Raw genomic sequence first — 21,323 nt, forward strand, 5'->3', positions numbered from 1 at the left:
ATCTCAGTGCGTTTCGAGCTAGTTCGGATCAGTCAGTTTATGCTAAAATTATACTCTGCTTGAATACTGCATATCTGTCTAGGGTTACCATCCGTCCTGATTTAGCAGGACATGTCCTGATTTTGGACAAATGTTGGCCAAAATTTCAAAACAAATGCGATGAGTTTTACTCATTTTCGAGAAAATGCATGAAATGTCCTGATTTTCAATGCTGTGTAGATGGAAGCCCTATATCTGTCCCCCCATGTGATACGAAAAAGCGCTCTATTTGTATTCTTGTGCCATCGGAAGTTATTGTAATGCAGTTGCGCCAGAGCTGGCAGCTGCAACGACATCGCAAGCAACGCTGACAAAAATAGTTAGTTGGGTAGAAGAAACGAACCCTATTTCAGAACGTGTCTGATGAAAGACAGATAGGCAAATGAAGTCAGTATTACCTGTATCGCTCATGTCGAGAAAAACAGCCATCCATAGTATGCAGATTATGTACGTCCTCGTCATTGTCATTTTGAATGTGCTCATCCCGTCTAGTTGCTGTGTAGCGCTGGCACCGCAAATTTCCGCAATGTGTCGTTTTCTTCTGCTGCTCACCGCGCGCGTATTACCCCACTTGCTTCGCTGAACTTGTTTTTTCGAGTGTGCTTTCTTTCAGAACTCTTCACAAGAGTAGTTCAGGCAACCGTTATCGCTTCCGGTTTCCCGTGAGCATACTTTTACACTCTGCACTGTTTCACTTCGTACATACTTGCCGCGTAACTCTGCTTGACATCAGATGCTTTTCTATTCTGAAAACCGGCAGAATCTTCAGTCTTTTTTTTTATTCAGTCCTCACTCCGTGATGGTGCTGGGACGAGCAGTCGAGAGAAAATATGTAACCGATGTAAAATAATATTGTTGCTACTCTGCTTAGAAATAACTACACTAAACTGCTGGTCTGTCTTCTGCACTAGTTTGTTCATTCGTTACGGAAAAAAAAGTTGCGATGACCAGCAAAATTGCGGAAGGTGCAGAGGGTCATGGAGAACAGAAAGGCATATATGTGCTCAATCTTAGCGTTGTGTTTATCAGGATGCTGCAGTCTAACGGTGGGGATTTCCCAGAAGCATACTGTTATTTCGAACTAAAAAAATGCCTATTTACACATACAAACTAGTGTGCAAAAAGGACGTTCTACTATGTACAAGCTGTCAGAAGTATACAGGTCGCTAAAGTTGAAGCTTGAAGCTTAATGGAAGGCGGCTTGGTGGCAGGAAAGTTTTTTTCTCTTTTCAACTGGGACGATCCGAAGTTGTTTTCCCTCCCCACTTGGTACGGGTGTAGCACCGTATCACGCTTCCAGAACTAAGTTGCTGAAGCACACTATTCCACCATCAACTTCCGCTGCGGTGTGGCAGAAGCGTAATCGTTTTTCCTCACCACCCCAGGTCTCTATTTTCTTGGTGGGAGACGCCAATGAATTATGTAAGAGAAGAAAATCACTTTCAAATTAAGATAAGTTTTTTGAAGTTTCTAAAACTGATGCAATCGATGGGGCCACCGATGGAGGGGTGCAGCAGTGAACAATTGTTGACATTGTCATTTTCCTCCCGATCTTCTTCTGTTTAGCTAGAAAATTGCCAATGATTTTCCTCCCACACCACCCTTCGTGGAGTGTTCTTCACTTTTCACTAGTGGCAATTCTTTTTTTTTTCTTCTGTGTGATCCCGGCCTCTGTTCGGTGTGTTTTCACCCTTGAAACTGTTCACTTTCCAACAATTTTCAGTTTGATCTCGGTCGTCCTTGCACCGCGTTGTCGTTGTCGTCGTCGTCGTTTGCACTCGTTTGCAGGACAATGCCAATGAAGGAAGCAATGTGGTAAGGCATTTCTCACTTGACTGAATATTCAATAGATTTTTATCACTCTTTGGCAGAGCTCGCCACTGCGCTGCAGCAGTGCCAGTTAGTCGAGCTGAAGCGTTGTTGCAAGTCCAGCCCGTTCATTGTTCACCGAAGAAACGATGGCCTTTGCCGCCGATCTGTAAGAAGAAAGAGACAGAAAAACATTGACATCAGATAAGAGTAATGACACCTTCTTTTCGACACGGAGCGGGTCGAATGCTTTTGCGGATGACTAACTTTGAATGGTCTTCGTTGTCGGTGCGGAAAGCTGCTGCTAAACAGCAAATGGAATTTAGAGAAAATTAGTTTTCTATCTTATATCATCGGTTTTCTCCGCTCGATTGATAGTTTTTGACTTACGGTTCACCGATTTGTACCACATGTATCTGTTTGTTAGTTCTTAAAGGATTGAGATTGCTTTTTGCTCATTGATTGATTTCAAAGATTTTTTTTATTTGAACAAGATGAGGATTTTCTCAAGGGATTCTCTCAGGAATTCATCTAGGAATATCTCCAGAAATTATCCCACGTATTCTTCCGAGGTTGCCCCAAGAATTCTCCACAGGAATTTAACCAGGGACTTCCCCAGGAGTGCCTCAAGGGATTCTCCCAGGTATTGCTCCAGGCATTCAGCAGGTATTCTTTCAGAGAATCCCCTAGGATTTTTTTCGTGTATTCTTCCAGGAATTCCTCCAAAGATTTTCTCAAAAATTCCTCCAAGCATTGCCTCTGGAATTCTTTCAGGGATTTCCTCAGAAACTCCTCCAGTGAATCCCCCATGATTTTCTTCAGATATTCCCGAAGTAATTTTTCTGAGATTCAATCTGGAATTGCTTCAAGTTCTTCAATGCTTCAACTTCTTCCAAGGATTCCCCCTGGTAATTCCTCCAGAGATTCCCCCAAGAATTCCTGCAGAGATTCCCCCAGGGATTTTTTCTTGGATTCCGGAAAAAACTCCTCCAATGATTTCAAAGGGATTCTCCCTTGAATTCCTTCAAGGATTATCTCAGGAATTCTTCCAGGGATTCCCTCAGTAATGTCTCCAGGGAATTTCCCAGAAATCCCTCCAGAGACTACCTCAGGAATTTCCCCAGGGATTCCTCGAAGGAATCCCCCTGGAGCACCTCCAGAGATTTCCCAAGGAATTCCTCCGGAGATTTCTCCAAGAATTCCTCAAGGAATACCCAGGGATTCCCCGAGGAATTTCCTAAGCAATTTCGCCAAGAATTTCTCCAGGGAATCCTCCAGGCCCCAGGTATTCCTCTGGTGTCCTCTCAGAAATACCTACAGGGATGACCCCAGAAAATTATCTTGGGATTCCCCTAAGAATTTCTCTAGGGATTTCCACAGAAATTTCTCCTGAGATTCCCCGAGAAATTCCATCAACCAGAAATACTCCCAAGAATTCCTGAAGAGATTCCCCAGCGATTTTTTCATGGATTTCGAAAAGAACTCCTCCAATGATTTCAGAGGGATTCTCCCTTCAAGGATTATCTCAGGGATTCTGCCAGGGATCCCCTCAGTAATATCTTCAGGGAATTTCCCAGAAACCCCTCCAGAAATTTCCTCAGTAATTCCCCCAGGGATTCCTTAAAGGATTCCCCCTGGAATTCCTCCGAAGATTTCTCCAAAAATTCCTCAAGGAATACCCCCAGAGATTTCTCCAGGGATTCCCTGAGGAATTTCCTAAGCAATTCCGCCAAGGATTTCTCCACGACATCCTCCAAGGATTTCCCCAGGAATTCCTCTGGGGTTCTCTCAGGAATACCTACAGGGATGACCCCAGAAAATCATCTTGGGATTCCCCCAAGAATTTCTCTAGGGATTTCCACTGCAATTTCTCCTGTGATTCCCCGAGAAATTCCATCACGCAGAAATACTCCCAAGAATTCCTGAAGAGATTCCCCCAGGGATTTTTTCATGGATTCCGAAAAGAACTCCTCCAATGATTTCAAAGGGATTCTACCTTGAATTTTTCCAAGGATTATCTCAGGGATTCTTCCAGGGATTCTTCCAGGGATCGCCTCAGTAATATCTCCAGGGAATTGCCCAGAAATCCTTCCGGAGATTTCCTCAGGAATTCCCCCAGGGATTCCTCGAAGGATTCCCCCTGGAACACCTCTAGAGATTTCTCAAAGAATTCCTCCGGTGATTTCTCCAAAAATTCCTCAAGCAATACCCCCAGAAATTTCTCCAGGGATTCCCTGAGGAATTTCCTAAGCAATTCCGCCAAGGATTTCTCCAGGAAATCCTTCAAGGATTTCCCCAGGAATTCCTCTGGGATTCTCCCAGGAATACCTACAGGGATTACCCCAGAAAATCATCTTGGGATTCCCCCAAGAACTTTTCTAGGGATTTCCACAGTTATTTCTCCTGAGATTCCCCGAGGAATTCCTCCAGGGATTTCCCGAGGAATTTCTCCAAGGATTCCATCAAGCATTTCCCCAAGGATTCTCCTAGGGATTCCTCCAGGGGTTTCTCCAGGATTTGCCCTAGGAAGTACCTTAGGGATATCTCCAGGAATATCTCCTAGGATTCCCCCAGGAATTCTTCTACGGATTCCACCAATAATTTCTCCTGGGAACGTCTCAAGAATAATTTTAGGGAATTCCCCAGGAACTCTTCTTGGGATTCTCCCAGGAATACCTGCAGGGATTACCCCAGAAAATCATCTTGGGTTTCCCCCAGGAATTTCTCTAGGGATTTCCACATGAATTCTTCCTGAGATTCCCCGAGGAATTTCTCCAAGGATTCCATTACCAACTTTCCTAATATTCTCCTAGGGATTCCTCCAGGGTTTGCCCTAGGAAGTTCTTTAGGGATATCCCCAGGAATACCTCCTAGGATTTTCCCAGAAATTCCTCCACGGATTCCTCCAATAATTTCTTCTAGGAATATCTCAGGAATTCTTCCAGGAAATCCCCAAGGAATTCTGCCAGATATTCTGCATAAAATTCCTCCAGGGATTCCCTCAGAAATTCCACCAGGGATTCCTCCGAGATTTTTTTAAGGATTCTCCTAGGGTTTCCTCTAGGGATTTCCCCAGGATTTCCTTTGGGGATTTCTCCAGGAGTTCCTCCTGAGATTCCCCAGAAATTCCTTCAGGGATTACCCGAGGATTTCCTCTAAGGATTCCCCGAGGAATTCCTCCAAAGATTCCTCCAAGGATGCTCCCAGGGATTCCTCCAGGGGTTCTCCCAGGATTCCCTCTAGGGATTCCCCTTAGAATTTCTTCAAGGGTTTTCCTTAGGGATTTTCCCAAGAATTCCTCCAGGGATTCCCCCAGAATACCTCCCCGGATTCCACCGAGAATTCCTTAGGGATTCTTCTAAGGATTTCTCAACGGATTCCCCAAGAATACCCCTAGCGATTCCTCCAGGAATTTCTCTAGGGATTTCCCAAGGAATTTCTTTAGGGGTTTCTCCAGGAATTCCTACTGAGATTCTCCCAGTAATTCCTCCAGGTAGTATCCGAGGAATTTCTCTTAGGATTCCCCAAGAAATTTCTCCAGGGATTCCTGACCAGAATTCCACCAATGATGCTCCCAGAGATTCCTCCAGGGGTTGCCCCAGAACTTCCTCTAGGGATTTTCCTAGGAATATTTATGGGGATTTTCCAAGAAATTCCTCCTAGGATTCCCCCAGGAATTTCTCCAGGGATTCTATCTGAAATTCTTCCAAGGATTCCCCCAAAAATTCCTCCAAGGATTCTCCTAGAGATTCCTCCAGGGATTTTCCCTGGAATTCCTCTAGGGATTCCCCCAGAAATTCCTTTAAGGATTTATCCAGAAGTTTCTCCTAATATTCTTCCAGGAATTCCTCCAGGGATTCTCCCAGAAATTTCTTCAGGGATTCTCATATGAATTCCTCTAGGATTTTGCACAGGAATTCCGCCAGGAATTCCTCCAGAGATTCCTTCGGCAATTCCACCAGAGTTTTCCTCATAAAAATTCCTGCAGGAAATCTTTTAGGGATTCACCCAGAAATTCTTTTATTGATTTTCCTATGAATTTCTCCAGGGATTCCCCTAGGATTCCTCCAAGGACTCCCCCAGGAGTTCCTTCAGGGACTCTCCCGGAAATTTCTCGTTGATTTTTTTTTCAGGGATTCTTCCAGGAATTCCTCCGTAAATTGCTCCAGTGATGCACCATGAATTCACTCAAGAATTCCTCCAGATACTTCCCAAGAGTTCCATCAGAGATTCCTATAGAAAATTTTCCAGGATTTCCCCCAGGAATTCCTAGAGGAATTCTTTCAGATATTTCTTCAGATATTTCCCCAGCTATTCCTCCAGGGATTCCCCCAAGAACTCCTCCAGGATTTTCTCCAGGGATTCCTTAGAAATTCTCCCAGGGATCCCCCAGGAATTTGTCTAGGGATATCTCCAGGAATTACCCTAGGGATTCCTCCAGGATCTCCATCAGGGATTCCTCCTATAACTCTTTCAGAGATTCTCCGAGGATGATGTTTAAGCATTCCACCAGGAATTTTTCCATGGATTCTGCCAGTTCTCGTTCATGGATTCCCCTAGAAATGCCAGCAGAGATTACGCCAGCAATTGTTCCAGTATTTCCCCAAAAGAATTTTCCTCCAGGGTGTCCTACAGAAATCCCTCCAGGATTGTTTCCAGGAAGTCCTCCGGGAAGTCCTCCAGGGATTCCTCAAGGAATTCCTCCAAGAATGCTCTAAGATATTCCTCCAGGAAGTCCTTCAGCAATTCCGTAAAAAGTTACCTTCAACATTTTGTCCAAGAGTTCCTTTCAAGATTTTTCAAGAATTTTATTATCTATATAAAAATTAAGAAAAAAAAGAACTATTTTGATAATTTTGTGTTCATTATAAGCTTCCAATTTATATTATCGAGTAAACCTGAATTCTGGACTATTGCGGAATCATTGATATTTTCTGCATTACAATGCCAATCGTTTAAACTTGAGTTTGGAAAATAATACATAGCTTCAATACAATTCAACGTTTGATCAGTTCGCCAAATGCTGTGGATCACTTCACTACCATTCCGCTCAATGCCGAAAATCGTCAAATTTTTTACTGATTGCTCCTGCTCGATTGACTACCTACGGTGAAGTACTCCGCCAAGTGGAAACGAGCGCTCGCTCCTTGAAACTGTTGCTAGTTTGACCCTTGTTTCGTTGCGGTCAACAAATGACCGACTAAAATTGATTTTTGATGCAAATTCCTGCGATAATTTATGTATGCGTCGCTAGATTTTCGTGTAAATTTTATCGAAATACATCAAGCGAACCATTAGTTAGAGCGGTCGGCACGGAGCGTGTGGTCCCGGCGACAAGAGGCACCGGCAAGCACTCCTCATGAGCACGTCGGTCGGCTGTCCACACGGCCGGATTCGATATTTGGACTGCGGTTTTCGCTTACCCCAGCAGTCCGGTCAGTTGATGTACGACTGCGGATCATTTGTACGCAACATGCTCATGTACGTGAACGCCGAGAGTTGTACATTGTACATATGAATGAGTGAATGGTGCCTAGTTCAGAGCCAGCCAGGATTGCTATTGAGCACCCGAGCTGACCATAAACCCGTGTGGAATCAGCAATTTCCCTGACTAGGGAAGCCACACTGGATTAGCTGACCAGCTGGACATGGTGAAGCGAATCCCAAAAACCCCCTTCCTTATGGACGTGCAATATTCCCGTTTGCGTACCCTACATGGAAACCGACACTGGAGAGCACTCAATCAATACCTACGTTCGTTTTGTTTTACGGTTGAACAGATTACGGCTCTGTGGGAGTGGGTTGGAATTGATTCATAAATGTATAATCACTTTACAGCGTACGACATGTTTTGCAATGAGCTGAAAAATAAGCGGAATTTTTAATCCACTTCATACAAAACCATCCAATGACGTAAATAATTGGCATCCGTAAAATATACGTGAATAGAATACGAATATGGTATTACTTTAATCGTATTTCAATTCTAAAGGGTGCTTGAAATGCAAACAAGAGTATTTAAATCCATGATAAAAATGAACATTGGCGAAAAGAGCAAATAACGAAAACTGCATGTTCCAAGGGAATACGATATGCATTTTTTTAAATCACAAACCCTGTAAAACCGTCCCCTTGAACCTTGTCGGTTGATTGAACCAATCCGTTGAAACCTAGACTTCCATTTGTTTTACAAGTATTCATGCTATGCTTCAGACATCTTCCCCCTATCAAATATACCCATATTGCATGCTTATAGAGCCTAAAACTCCATTTGAAAACCACCATCTTGAATTTTAGTCAGCCATCTTGGATATTCTGTTCACTGTTTTTTGACTCCAGATAACTTCTTCGAACCAAACATACCCACATCGCATGGTTTTGGAGCCAAAAACCCCATGAAACAGCTGCCATCTTGAATTTTGAGCCGCTGATATTCTGGCCGCCATTATTGAACTCCTGTCATCTTTCTCATACCAAATATATATTGCATAAATTCGAAGCCTATAGCTCCATTAAACAACCGCCATCTTGAGTTACGTGCGACCATCTTGGATTAAGACTGCCATCTTGGATATTCTGGTCTCCAGATATCTTCCCCATACTAAATTTATCTATATTGCATGGTTTTGGAGCCTAAAACTCCAATAAACAGCCGCCATCTTGAATTTTGAGCCGCTATCTTGGATTTTAGACCGCCATCTTGCACATTCTCACCATATTTTTTTTAACACTAAATACTAAATTTATCTATATTGCATGGTTATGAAGCCTAAAACTCCATTAAACAGCCACCATCTTGAATTTGGAGCAGAATTCTTGGATTTTAGACCGCCATCTTGGATTTTAGATCGCCATCTTGAATATTCTAATCGTTATTTTTCATCTCCAGACATCTTTCCCATACCAAATATACCCATATTGCATGGTTTTTGAGCATAAAACACCATTAAAGAGCCACCATCTTGGATTTTAGACCGCCATCTTGGATATTGTGGTCGCCATTTTTCGGTATCAGACGTCTTCCCCGCATCAAATATATTCATATTGAATGGTTATGAAGCCTAACATGCCATTAAACAGCCACCATCTTGGATTTTAGACAACTATCTTGGATATTTTGGTCGTTATTTCTGGTCTCAAGGCATCTTGTTCATACAAAATATACCAATATTGCATGATTTTAGAACCTAAAATTCTGTGAAAAATCATTCTGCATTTCATTTGAGAACTCATTTAGGTTTTTTATTTGATTTATATTTTTTCTCGACAAGTATTTTATAGTACACTATATTTTATTTCATTATGCATATTATAGTGCCTTTTAATGCGTTATACTATATTCTACTATATAATATTCTTTTATTAATTATATATATCATCTAACTCGATTACATTTTATTATTATAATAATGCTCTACCCTGTCATCAAGGTCATGAAAAGAATCGTCAGTAAATATGTAGTACCCATTCAAATAATCTACATTTCAACACAATATATTTCATTATTATTTTTATTGAGTGAATAACATTGCGTCATTATATATCATCATTCATCATATTGAATTATACTACATACAGTATGCGGCAGGAAAAAATGCGAAAGTGTTTTTCAACTTCAAACCTTATTTTCGTCCATTTGACATTAACCAATCTATGTTTCAACGTTCCATGATCTATAATAGGCTAGTTTTCTGAAAAGTTAATTAAAAAATTTCCCATTTTGGTCACTAACCTTTACAGGGCGGCGCCTGAAGATGAAGACAACCAGAATTTTCAAACCGCAGAAAATCGCACAGGTCGCTAAATTTCGCATCTGATAAAACAAAATTTTTGATTTTCTCTACAATATCATCAAATATATGTACTTATTTCAACTGCTATGTGAAACTACATGGCTCTGGATCAGTATGGTCTGGTTGATCATCGAATTTGAGCTAATTTTGTTACTGTTATAGTCATTTTGTTTAATGACCATTGGGCGCGCAGTTTATTGATATCCGCTAATAAGGCCTACATTATCACATGTTAAACATCAAATGTGTTCATTTTTATTTTTCAGTGCTAGAATATAGACATTGACTGATACACTGTCATGAAAAAATATTCATATATATCCCATATTTAGCGTGTAATAGTGCCTTGAACTTTTCGCATTTTTTCCTGCCGCACCCTGTAACTATATTACTACATGAATATATAACTATATAACTATATGACTATATAACTATGTAATTTTATTACTGTATAACTATATAAGTTTGTAACTTTATGACTATATGGGGTCGGGAGGGAGCATCAGGGCATCATTGAAGTTGTAACTGTACGACGGAGTGGATTGCCAGCCGGAGTGTGGTGAGAAGTAACTATAACATCCTTGAAGATGGGTTCTTCTATTCCAACAGTTGCAATGGATATGAAGCGCCCTTCTTGTGACAAACCATCCCGTAGAAAGCTTGACAAGTGTAAATTTCATTATTCCCCCTGTTGGATCATACTGTTGGAAGGAGGTTCTCTTAATCCCGCGGATTTCGCGTAAGTGTCTCTACTTTGGGTCCGCCACACCCCCTTTTGGCCCTTCATACAGTGGTGTGTTGAAGTCAGTGTGGTAATAAAATTGATATTTGCTGTTAAGTGGAACTGCATGCAGAGCAAGACTCAATCTAGGATGGTGGCTACCTACATACATACATACATACTAGTATTTTGAGAAATAACCAGGAAATTCCTTGGCAACTGCTCTGGGAACTTCTTTGGAAATTTCGTTGGGAATTCTTCAGGGAGCTCTTTTAGAATTTCTTAAAAATTCCTTTCGGTATTCCTTAGGCCATTTTCTTTTTTGGTATTTTATTTAGCATTACTTTCGAGGATTCTTTGAGCATCTTTTTTCAGATTTTTTAACATTTTATCTGAAAAAAACGCCAACATCCAATATCGAATCTACGACCTAAAGATTCAGAAAAGGACACATGGTATTTCACTAACGTTGAGCAATCTCTATGGGTGTGTGAGTGTTCCATTTCATGCAGAAGAGCTACATTTGTTCTAATAAAGACAATTTCAGACATTTCGACAAGAATAAAAACTGTTATCATATAACTTTGAGTTATTCGTGCGATATTCATTAAATTTTTGAATAACACATCAAAATCACATCGAGTTATGACAGCAAACTTTTTTCGATCTGAGATATGATTAAGATATTCTCGTCTACCCGGCTTGGAATTCTTTCCTTTGACAACTTATTCGGTATTCTTGGTGGAAACTTCTTTAGCAACTCTTTTGGATACTTATTTGCAAATTACTTTAGGGTGTCCTTCAACAATTTCTCTGGAATTCACATTTAATCTAGAAAAGTGCTTCGGATATTCCATTGGGATGCCTCCAGCTATTTTTATGCAAACAGTTTGTATTTATTATTTTTATTTTTTCGATTAGTTATGAAGAAATTACCAGGAAACTCCTTTGAGAACTGCTTTGAGACCTTCTTTGGAAATTTCTTCCTAAATTTATTTGGGAATTCTTCAGGAAACACTTATAGAATTTCTTCGGGAATTCCTTTCGGAACTCCTCAGGCTGTTTTATTTTATTTCATTCAGAAATGCTTTTGGGGATTCTTTGAGCATTTTTTTTTCTATTTCTTCAAGCAATTTATGTGAAATTTTCTATATTCTTTGATTTTTCTTTTTTTTATCATTTCTTTTGGAAATTGCTTCTGAAATTTCTTTGATAACTCTGTGTCAATTCTTTGCCTTTATTTTTGCAATTTCGTTGTAAAAATTCATGGTGGAATTCTCTAAAAGTTTCTTTGGTAATTTTTTCGACTCTATGGAAATTACCCAGAAAATTTCATTGGAGTTGATCGACCTATTTCTGGAAGGTTTCTTTACGCATTTTTTTTTTGAGTTCTTTCGTAAGTGCTTTTGACAACTTATTCGATATTCTTTAAGGAAATTTTTTCAGCAACTGTTTTCATGATTTTTTTTTCGGGAAAAAGAGTTACCGAACCAAATTTCAATGCAATCGCCGGAATAGTTTTCAAAAATAAAAATGTCCAGGAAAGTAATCTTATATAATTTTTTTGGGTCAAATCTAATCATAATAAATGAAAGGATTTCCAAAAAATTGCCGAAGAAATTGTACCAAAGGTATTTTAGAAAATTTTCACGGGGTAACTCACAGGAAGTTTTCCGAATCAATTTCCAAAGGAAATGACGAAAGATTTACCCAATCGATTACCACGATACAATACGAATACGAGTGCATACGAATACCACGGGGAAAAGCGAAAAGACCTGGCGATCGTTCTCGGGTCAGATAGTAAATTCCGGAGTGTATACTCTTTACCGGGTTTTCTTTCCGATAGGGCTTCGCATTGGCTGCGATTGTGCGCTCTGCCGAACCACAGTGGACGAGAACACTGTAATTATTGATAAAAAATCATGTTTTTATTGCTTTATACGATTTTTTGAAAAATATGAAATTATGAAAAACCAACAAACCAACACTAGTGCCACGTATCGAGTGATTGTCGAACTAAATTGCTTTCTATGTTAAAGTTCTTAGTCTTCTGAGCACCTTTGTTGAAGACAATATCCTTATAGATGGTCCAGAACATGAGATATTCCACTACTACTGGCAATATATAATGCTTCCCCACATGTCCCAACGGCAGGTTACCGGTGGCTAATATTCCCGGAACTACTGTTTTACCATTTTAACACAATCTTGAAGAAAATTTTCTTTCAAATAAGACATTGATTATTTGAATTAGTAAAAAAAACACATCATTCAATAAGAGCTAGAATGCCTGGGTCATAATGACCCCGAAAACCGGGGCCGTGGCGCAGTGGTCACACATTCACTTCATAAGTGGATGGTTATGGGTTGGATCCCAGCTCCGGGACTTGCAATTTTTCGTCAGCTGCTTTTCACCCCGAGAGCGGATGGTACTGACCCTCTTAGGGCCCTAAGCCCTCTAATAGCCCTAAGGGACCAGAATAGTTGGATATCGGCGAACGGCAACTCATAATGGACCCTCAATAGGACTGGAAAAGAACAGGAGCCACACATTAACATCATTGTGTTTATCCTTCTACCATGGATAGGACATGCTAGAAAGTGAAAGCAGCACAAGGCAACCAGTTCGATATAGTAGAATTAGAATAGAGTTCATTTAGGCGCTGTGAAAAGTGTAACTGCAGCTGTAATTATAATCGCTCGCGTAGAGTGCCCAAGTGGATATTAGAGCCATATGCAAACAGGCGTAACACTTGCGAAGTTTCCATCGACCACGCTTTCACAACCAGAGGCACGCGTATCGCTTTTCTTTGCGTTTGACGTTGGACACTAGTGCCTTCAGTTGAAGAGTTTCGTGAAACATTTCCACCAGGTGACGGTTGTGTAGCGGTTGGGCGATGGATTTTTAAAAGATTGTTCTAGTGGTTATTTCTGTTTTACAGCTGTAACTTAGGTTAAGCTGTTGAGACCGAAAAAATAAAATATCCCCTAACTTTTCCGAATGTCCGAAGAAGGTTAAGAAGACGTGATAGTACCAGCTGCTTTGTGGTTTTCTAACTGGTGGATTAGGGTGGGACTTATTTAAAAAAAATCTTTCCGGGATATGATTTTCCAAGTAGAAAGTGATCTACTGGTCGAAATAAGTGAGCTGTACAAAAATGAGCGATTTCAGTTGATGTTTAGCGGTGGCGCAAAGGGCTTAAGTGGAATTTATGTAAAAGCGAACATTAACAAATTTAAAAATCATGTCAAATTTAATTTTCAAACATAACTTTTGTAGATCAAATCGGTGATTCTAGAACACAATATATCAACCAAAATCGCTCATTTTTGTACAGCTCGCTTATTTTGATCAGAAGATCACTTTCCACTTGGAAAATCATATCCCGGAGAGATTTTTTAAAATTAGCCCTACCCTACGGTGGATGGGATCCTTAACTTTCTTCAGTGTAAGAGTTGATTCGTTCACATCCTCTGCTGCACCAACGTAGTCGTTTCCACTGATGCCTTAATCCCAAGTGCCTACATTCTCTTCGCCATTCAGGAGCTCGTCGTAGTGCTGTTTCTACCTTTCGATGAACTCATGTTCTGCTTCTGGTAGAACTTCCGTGTTTCTTGTGAACGGCACAGTTCGCATTCCGCTTCTTTCAAGTAGCGCTTTTTCTCCCGGCAGGTCTGCTGCTCCTCTATACTACTGTATGTAACGCTCCGAATTCTGTCGGGTTACATACTGCAATATTACCGCCCGCACTGCGTTCTTCTCCAAAACACCTTCAGACCTTCGAACCAATCGTTCCATCGACTCCGTTTTAATAGTCGATCAGCAACGTTGTACTGAAAACCAGTAAAAATCTTGCTGAAATTCAGCAATTTGTTTTGCTGATTTTGTTTTGTGCTGAAAGCATTTCAAACATGCTGGTGTGTTTGTTCTTGTGTACATTCTAGTATCATCTTTGAAAATAAAAATAAAGTCAGGATAACTCAATCCAACCTGTTTATCAATTAAGTTTCACAAGAAACAAAAGAAAAACAATTCCAAGTAACCCATCAAAGTCTAGTCGGTCTCGTTAATACTGTTATCGAATAATTCCGGACAAAATCAAATCAAGATAAACGAAGCTACCTATCTCTCTACCGCGCGTAGAATCTATTTCCGCCCAGGAGCACAAGCTCGTTAATCATCATCCTCGGTGGGTGTTCGAATGAAGCCGCTTGCCAACGCGTTGTGGCCGGCAAAGAGCAGACACAGCCAAATCTGCTTCCGTTTCCTGTTTGTGCGGTGCCGGGGAAAATCACGGTTGGCTACGAAGGTTAAGACCACAGAGAGAGTGCTGAAGAACGTGACTGTCAGAAATGAATGTACGCGTTGAATTGACGAGTTGGACTCCGTGTGCTCCGGTACACGGAATCCATCAACACACACTGTACAGCTGTACAGAATTGTTCGTTGATCTGGAAAGGGATATGATTCTTCTACATACAGTGGCGGGCGGTTGATGAAAACTCGTGAAACAGACAGAATCCCATATGCAAATTCGACATTTCAGCTGAACGAGAACTGACGTCTGTATCAACGAGAAAACGGTATAACGTTTCAAATTAAATTACTTCAACGTGGGCTCTTTCATCGCATCGCTGTGTGTAGTCTAGTCCTTTGGGACAACACCACTGAACAGAAAAAGGGGAAACGACCCAAACTGTGATGAGCCAATGCCAGGCCGACGAGTAATTTCGAATGCCTATCGGGTGGAATGATGACGTTTCATTGAAATTTGCGTTCTACAACATCAACACGTGGAGCCCAACTCCGGGAATGTCCTTTTGGTTCTGACACAAGTCGATGGAAGTTTGTATAGGCAGCCTTAGCCGGCCTCATTGATATGCATGTACGCTAGCGTCCGTACATGTTCTGCTGGAATTTGGCGCAGGAGCGAGATATAAATTTTATGCGTAATGCTTTAATCGCATATTAATTATTGTTGACAGACATGCCTGGCGGGGACGGAATGTAGATACTGCTCAGTTGTCATTGAGTGTCACGTTTGTCGCTCAGTTCCAAATCCTTGTTATGCCGGCTAGGCTGCAGCAATTAAACTTTAACTAACCATTCGTCATATTGCTATCCCAATTTGTCTGGGGACTAACGCGGATGGCATGATTGTGTACGGGGATCTCATTTCAGTTGAAAATAATCCCTTCAAATTTTCTATGGAGATGGTGTATTAGTTGCTGAAACGCAAATGTTTGTACAAATGGAACTCGTGAGCCCGAATATGTCACATGATTATGGCCCTGAATAGAAACAGTCTTTTACTATTTCCTATTAAAGGACATAAAATAACACTATTCTAAGCTACATAAGAATAACCTCAAGATCATAAATAATAAATGAAAGCCATCGAAATTTTCACAATACCTGTTGTTGCCGGCCGCTGCCATGGGCTTCGAAACTCGAAGTAATGTTTCAAGAGTGGTCGGTCAATGACTTCAATGTGTTAATGAGCCGGGCTCAACATGCTAGAACATTTGGAACGATGGCAGCAAAGGTCGGACTGGTGGTGAATGCCTCAAAAACAAAGTACATGCTGGTAGGTGGAACCGAGCACGACCGGATCCGTCTGGGTAGTAGTGTTACGATAGACGGGGATACTTTCGAGGTGGTGGAGGAATTCGTCTACCTCGGATCCTTACTGACGGCTGACAACAGTGTGAGCCGTGAAATTCGGAGGCGCATCATCAGCGGAAGTCGGGCCTACTACGGGCTCCAGAAGAAACTGCGGTCGAAAAAGATTGACCCACGCACCAAATGCACCATGTACAAAACGCTAATAAGACCGGTGGTCCTCTACGGGCATGAGACATGGACCTGCAAGTCTCGCTGCACTTTACGGCGAACCCAGCATCCAGAAGGTGGCCAAAGCCGGAAGGATACGGATAAGTTGCAAGAATGCCGGACAACAACCCTGCAAAGCTGGTGTTTGCAACTGATCCGCTTGGCACAAGAAGGCGTGGAGCGCAGAGAGCACGATGGGTGGACCAGGCGGAGCGTGATCTGGCGAGCATTGGGTGCGACCGAGGATGGAGAGCGGCAGCCACAAACCGAGTATTGTGCCGTACTATTGTTGATTATGTCTTGTCTTAAATGTGATGTTGAACAAATAAATGTATGTATGTATGTATGTATGTGTTAATGAAGTTTGGCAGAGTAAAGCACGAGGCACAAATGATCTTGATCGAAATTAATTTATTTGCATGGTATTTAAAAGCTTGTAACAGTTTCAGAAATTACAATGATGAGCGAATAATTACTGATTTAGTATTAAACAAATCAGTTTTCAAATGTCAATTTCTCGAGTTTTGCTTAGGCTACTCTGGATATTTGATAAACGAATTGTGTGAAGAATTATCTTGAGTTAAAGTTCACAAATAAAAAGATACCGGAATGCTGGCTTTCTCAGTCTTGGGTAAATCAAAACGGCAAGTTTTGCTTTTCCCGACGTTTCGGCTTTTTATTAAGCCTTTTTCAAGGGGTAACTACAAGGATAGGACAAATTTAGAAAAGACTAATCACACTACATATAACAAATAATTTTCCTACGCTGTCAACCGTTCCTCGTTACATAAAGTGTTGCCGGATTTTTAGGAGGGAGCTTCTTGTATACCTATCAATTACATTCATTTTAACATATAGAAACCCAAGTAACATTTGGATCACCAATTAGTCGTGAAGAGGTTTTAAGAACCGTCAAAAAACTTAATACCTTTTATTTTGGTTTTATGATAGTTTCAAGAAACTCTTCTAGTCTATTTAACTACAAAATGTTACTTGGGAATAGCTCTTATGGAATTGGACTTACAATTTTGTACATTAGTTCTACAATTTTGGGACACTGGGACACTACGGTAATTATCAACGACATGCACTACACTAGACGATAGACTGAGCAATGGTCAACGGTGAATTTGAAGATGGCGGGATGGATAGCTAAAAGCTTTACGACAATGTCGACTGGTCGATTTGGTCTAATCCTAAACTGTATGTGGTAGTGTTGTCATTATCGTTTCTTTGCTTTCTACGGGAATCGTTTGTTTTGATAGTATGGAGTATACCGGCATGTCGTTGATAATTACCGTAGTGTCCCAGTGTCCCAAAATTGTAGAACTAATGTACAAAATTGTAAGTCCAATTCCATAAGAGCTATTTCTTTATGTTAAAATGAATGTAATTGATAGGTATACAAGAAGCTCCCTCCTAAAAATCCGGCAACACTTTATGTAACGAGGAACGGTTGACAGCGTAGGAAAATTATTAGTTATATGTAGTGTGATTAGTCTTTTCTAAATTTGTCCTATCCTTGTAGTTACCCCTTGAAAAAGGCTTAATAAAAAGCTGAAACGTCGGGAAAAGCAAAACTTGCCGTTTTGATTTACCCAAGACTGAGAAAGCCAGCATTCCGGAATCAATATATTCCAGTCGTACTCACCCAGCACAATAAAAAGATATTTGAAAAAGCTAAGCAAATTGAGATTTGAACCGCAACAAGAAATCCACGTACACCGAAGGGAACCGAATCCACTACTCCTAATTCGCTAGACGGGCGCATCTTTTCTACAAGCTACGGAGCCACTGAAGGCACAGAACTGAACTCGTTTCCATTAATGCACATGAGATGAGATTTTTCGGACGTTTCGACTGGGATTCCTTGGAGAGCTGTTGCCAGGCTTCCCCCAGAAAGTACTTCTGGAATTCTGCGAAAGATTGTTTCTGAGATTTCTCTGGAAAATAATTCCAAGATTCCTGCAGGATTACTCCGTTTAAGGTTACCGCAGCATTTTTTTTCCTGAAATTCTTGCAGGAATTCCTTCCGTGTATTCTTGGATTTACTCCTGTGGTTTCTCAGCTATATTCGAGATTCGTTTTGGGATGCATTCAAAAGTTCCCTCTGGGATCCTTTCAGGAGTTTTTTTTTCTAAGATTTCTAGAGATTTCTTAAGGAGCTTCTAAGACTTCAAGAGATTTCTTAAGGAGCTCCGGGAATCCTCCAGCAATTTCGCCCGAAGTTCTTCTTATAGCTTTTTTTGGAATGTATGCAGATGTATTTGGGTTCCAGAAGGTATTCCCGAAAAAAAAAAATAGAATTCCGGTAGGAACTGTTGGAGGAAAACTAGAGGAATCTTGTTGCAATTGCAACACACATGTCACAGAAGAGTCACACGGTGTCAAAATTTCGATTATTATCGAACATTCATGTACCTCGGATTTTTCGTCGAAAATTATTAGTATTTGGGCTATATATTCATAATCGGAAGACTAGAAAATATTTCATCGGCGAAAATTTTTCCATACATTTTGTATTGGACGTTTTTTGGACTAAAATAGTAACTATTGATTTTTAGTATGGAAAATAGCTAAAAACTCATCTAACTCAAATTTACCCCGATAGAATATTTTCAAATTTTGCATTTATAAATTAAAGCCGAAATTCTAATATACCATGAAGAAAAATCCGAGATACATGAAAGTTCGATAATAATCAAAATTTTAACACCGTGAGTCACGACAGCGCAGATTTTGGGTTGCACAGGAGCTACAATTACGTAATTCTAGTCTGGAGATGAACCAGTCTCGGGCTGAAAATCTCCCCAATAAAGCTAATAATGATAATACGTAATTCTAACCCAATGTAAAAATATCTTCTAATTGGCTTTTTCGTAACTAAAAACCTGCACTGTTTTGTGAGACATGTGCTGTTTGGGTGGAGTATTTTCTCGAGGAAATCCTGCAGGAACTTCATGAGGTATTCCATGAACAAAAACTGCTAGAGGAAATTCTCAAAATACTTTCGAAGGAATTCCCTAAAAATCTCCTGGTGTGTTTCCAGATGTTTCTAAATCTGAAAGAAATCCAAAATGAACTAACGGAGAAATTCCAGAAAGATCTGAAGGAATTCTCGATAGAACACTTGGAGGGAACCAGAAAATCCTGGAAACAGTTTCTGAAACAATTCCAGAAGAAGCTCCCGGATGGATCCCTGAAGAAGTTCCAAAAGGAATGTTACAAAAATTTCTCAAAGCAATTCCAGAAGAAGCTCCAAGAGAGGACTCCCGGAAAATTTCCCAAAGGAATCCCAGGAGAAGTTCTTGGAGGAATCCGCGAAGGAGTTCCTGGTCCTGCAAAAAACAAAACCAAGAGGCACTTTCTTACAGGAGCGGACCTGTGTGATGGTTAGAACACTTGACTATCACGGCAAGGACCTGAAATTGAATCCCACTTCCGACAAACTCGCAAAATATGAGTTCTTCCTTCGAAAGGAAAGTCAAGCGTGGGTTCCCAGATGAACTAGCCTAGGGCTAAAACTCTCGTTAGTACAGATAATCCAAAAAAAAACTTGACAGTAACCCAATAGAAATTCCCAAAAAATCCCTGAAGAAGTTATTCTTGAAGTAGCCTTGAAACTATTCTGGAAGTAGTTTCTGGAGGAATCACGGAAGGAATTACAGTAGGAGTCCCGGAAGGAATTCCTTAAACAATTCCAGAAGTAGTTGCTGAATTAATTCTAAAAGAGTTCCTGGAGGAATACTTAGAGAAGTCCAAAAAACTTCTGAAGACATTACAAAGGGAACTTTTGGAAGAATCTCGAATAAAATTCCCGGATTCCCGGAAAAACTTGAGAAATCTCGGAAAAAATCCCTTGAGGTTTCAAAAGGAATCTCAGATAGAAATTTTTAAAACTCTCAGAATTCCTGAAGGAATTTTCAAAGGAACCCATTATAAATAATCACAGATGGAACCCTGGCAAAAGCTCTTAAAGGAATCCCAGACGGACCCTTTTCAGGAAAGAAACCCCTCGACGAACCCCAGAGGAAACTTCTGAAAGAATCCTAAATACAACCCCAAAAGAATCTCATCTAGAACTCCCTGGGAATCATAGAAGAAACTTGTGGAGAAGTTCTGGAACAAATTTGTTGAGAAACCGTGAAGGATTTCTTGGAGGAATCCCGAAAGAACCTAATGGCGTGTTGTCATCAAGTTCTATATATAGGTACATTTTCCCACACACGCGAACATCACATTTTGAATCAAATTAATCCACCCATGAAAGGTTGACAAAATTAAGTTCAAAATTCGATGAAGTTTTTTATGTTCGAATCGTAAATAACAACAATTCAAAAACTTTGAAAAATTCACATTTGTCATGGTTGCCTGCACACTCATATATTACTCTTATACACCCCCAATCAAAGGTTTGGGGTCACCCCGACAAACATATCTTCTTTTAAGACCCATATCTCCGCAAATTTGCGTAAGATAAAGAAATAGAAAGTCTCCTTCAAAAGATATTGGGTTTCTCATCAATGTTTAGATTACTTACTGTGAATCATTCCCCAGCAAAATTTCACACTAATCAAACTTATTTTGTTCACCTGTCGTGCATCCGACGCCTCTGTCATGAGCTTTACCGAACTTGTGTTTGCCAGCCGCTGCGAAGTCGTGTGCGAAATTCGACTGTGATGATAATGAATTTCGGCTGAGTTTAAATGGGTGCAAATGTCGCAATAATAAGTCAAAGAAACTTTGATGATAATTTAGGGAAAATTTTACAAAAATATGTACAAGTAAACTTAGCCTGAAATTGCAATATAACAATTTAATTTAATCTTACGGCAGTGTAGTGTCACTAGAAATGGGAACCAAAAATTTCTTCAGAAATTTTTCTTAAAAAAATCTTTTGGAAATTTGTCCGAGTACTTGGCCAAACATTTTATCACGGATAGTTTGGAAAAATATTCCATGGATGCATTTGAAAGTTTTCTCCAGAGATTTGTTTAGAAATCCCTCCTTTTCTACAATTTCACATCGAATTATTTTAAAGCATCTTGCATGATTTACTTCTACAATTCCTCTATTTTTTTTCAAAAAAATATCCATGAATTTGGGCAGAAATTCCTCTTGGGAT

General features: G+C 40.3%; 1 protein-coding gene across 10 annotated transcripts in view; it reads right to left on the reverse strand.

The window, feature by feature from the left end:
- LOC109403306 (zwei Ig domain protein zig-8) overlaps window positions 1-21,323 on the reverse strand; it is a 911,020-nt gene that overhangs the window by 308,955 nt on the left and 580,742 nt on the right. For all 10 annotated transcript variants that reach the window (XM_062855318.1, XM_062855317.1, XM_062855324.1 and 7 more), the window contains exon 4: window positions 438-2,015. In XM_062855318.1, the coding sequence (XP_062711302.1) occupies window positions 438-522 (85 nt within the window). In that variant the 5' untranslated portion in view covers window positions 523-2,015. The remainder of the gene's footprint in view (window positions 1-437; window positions 2,016-21,323) is intronic.

This window comes from Aedes albopictus, chromosome 3 (genome assembly GCF_035046485.1).
Source record: "Aedes albopictus strain Foshan chromosome 3, AalbF5, whole genome shotgun sequence".
NCBI lineage: Eukaryota > Metazoa > Arthropoda > Insecta > Diptera > Culicidae > Aedes > Aedes albopictus.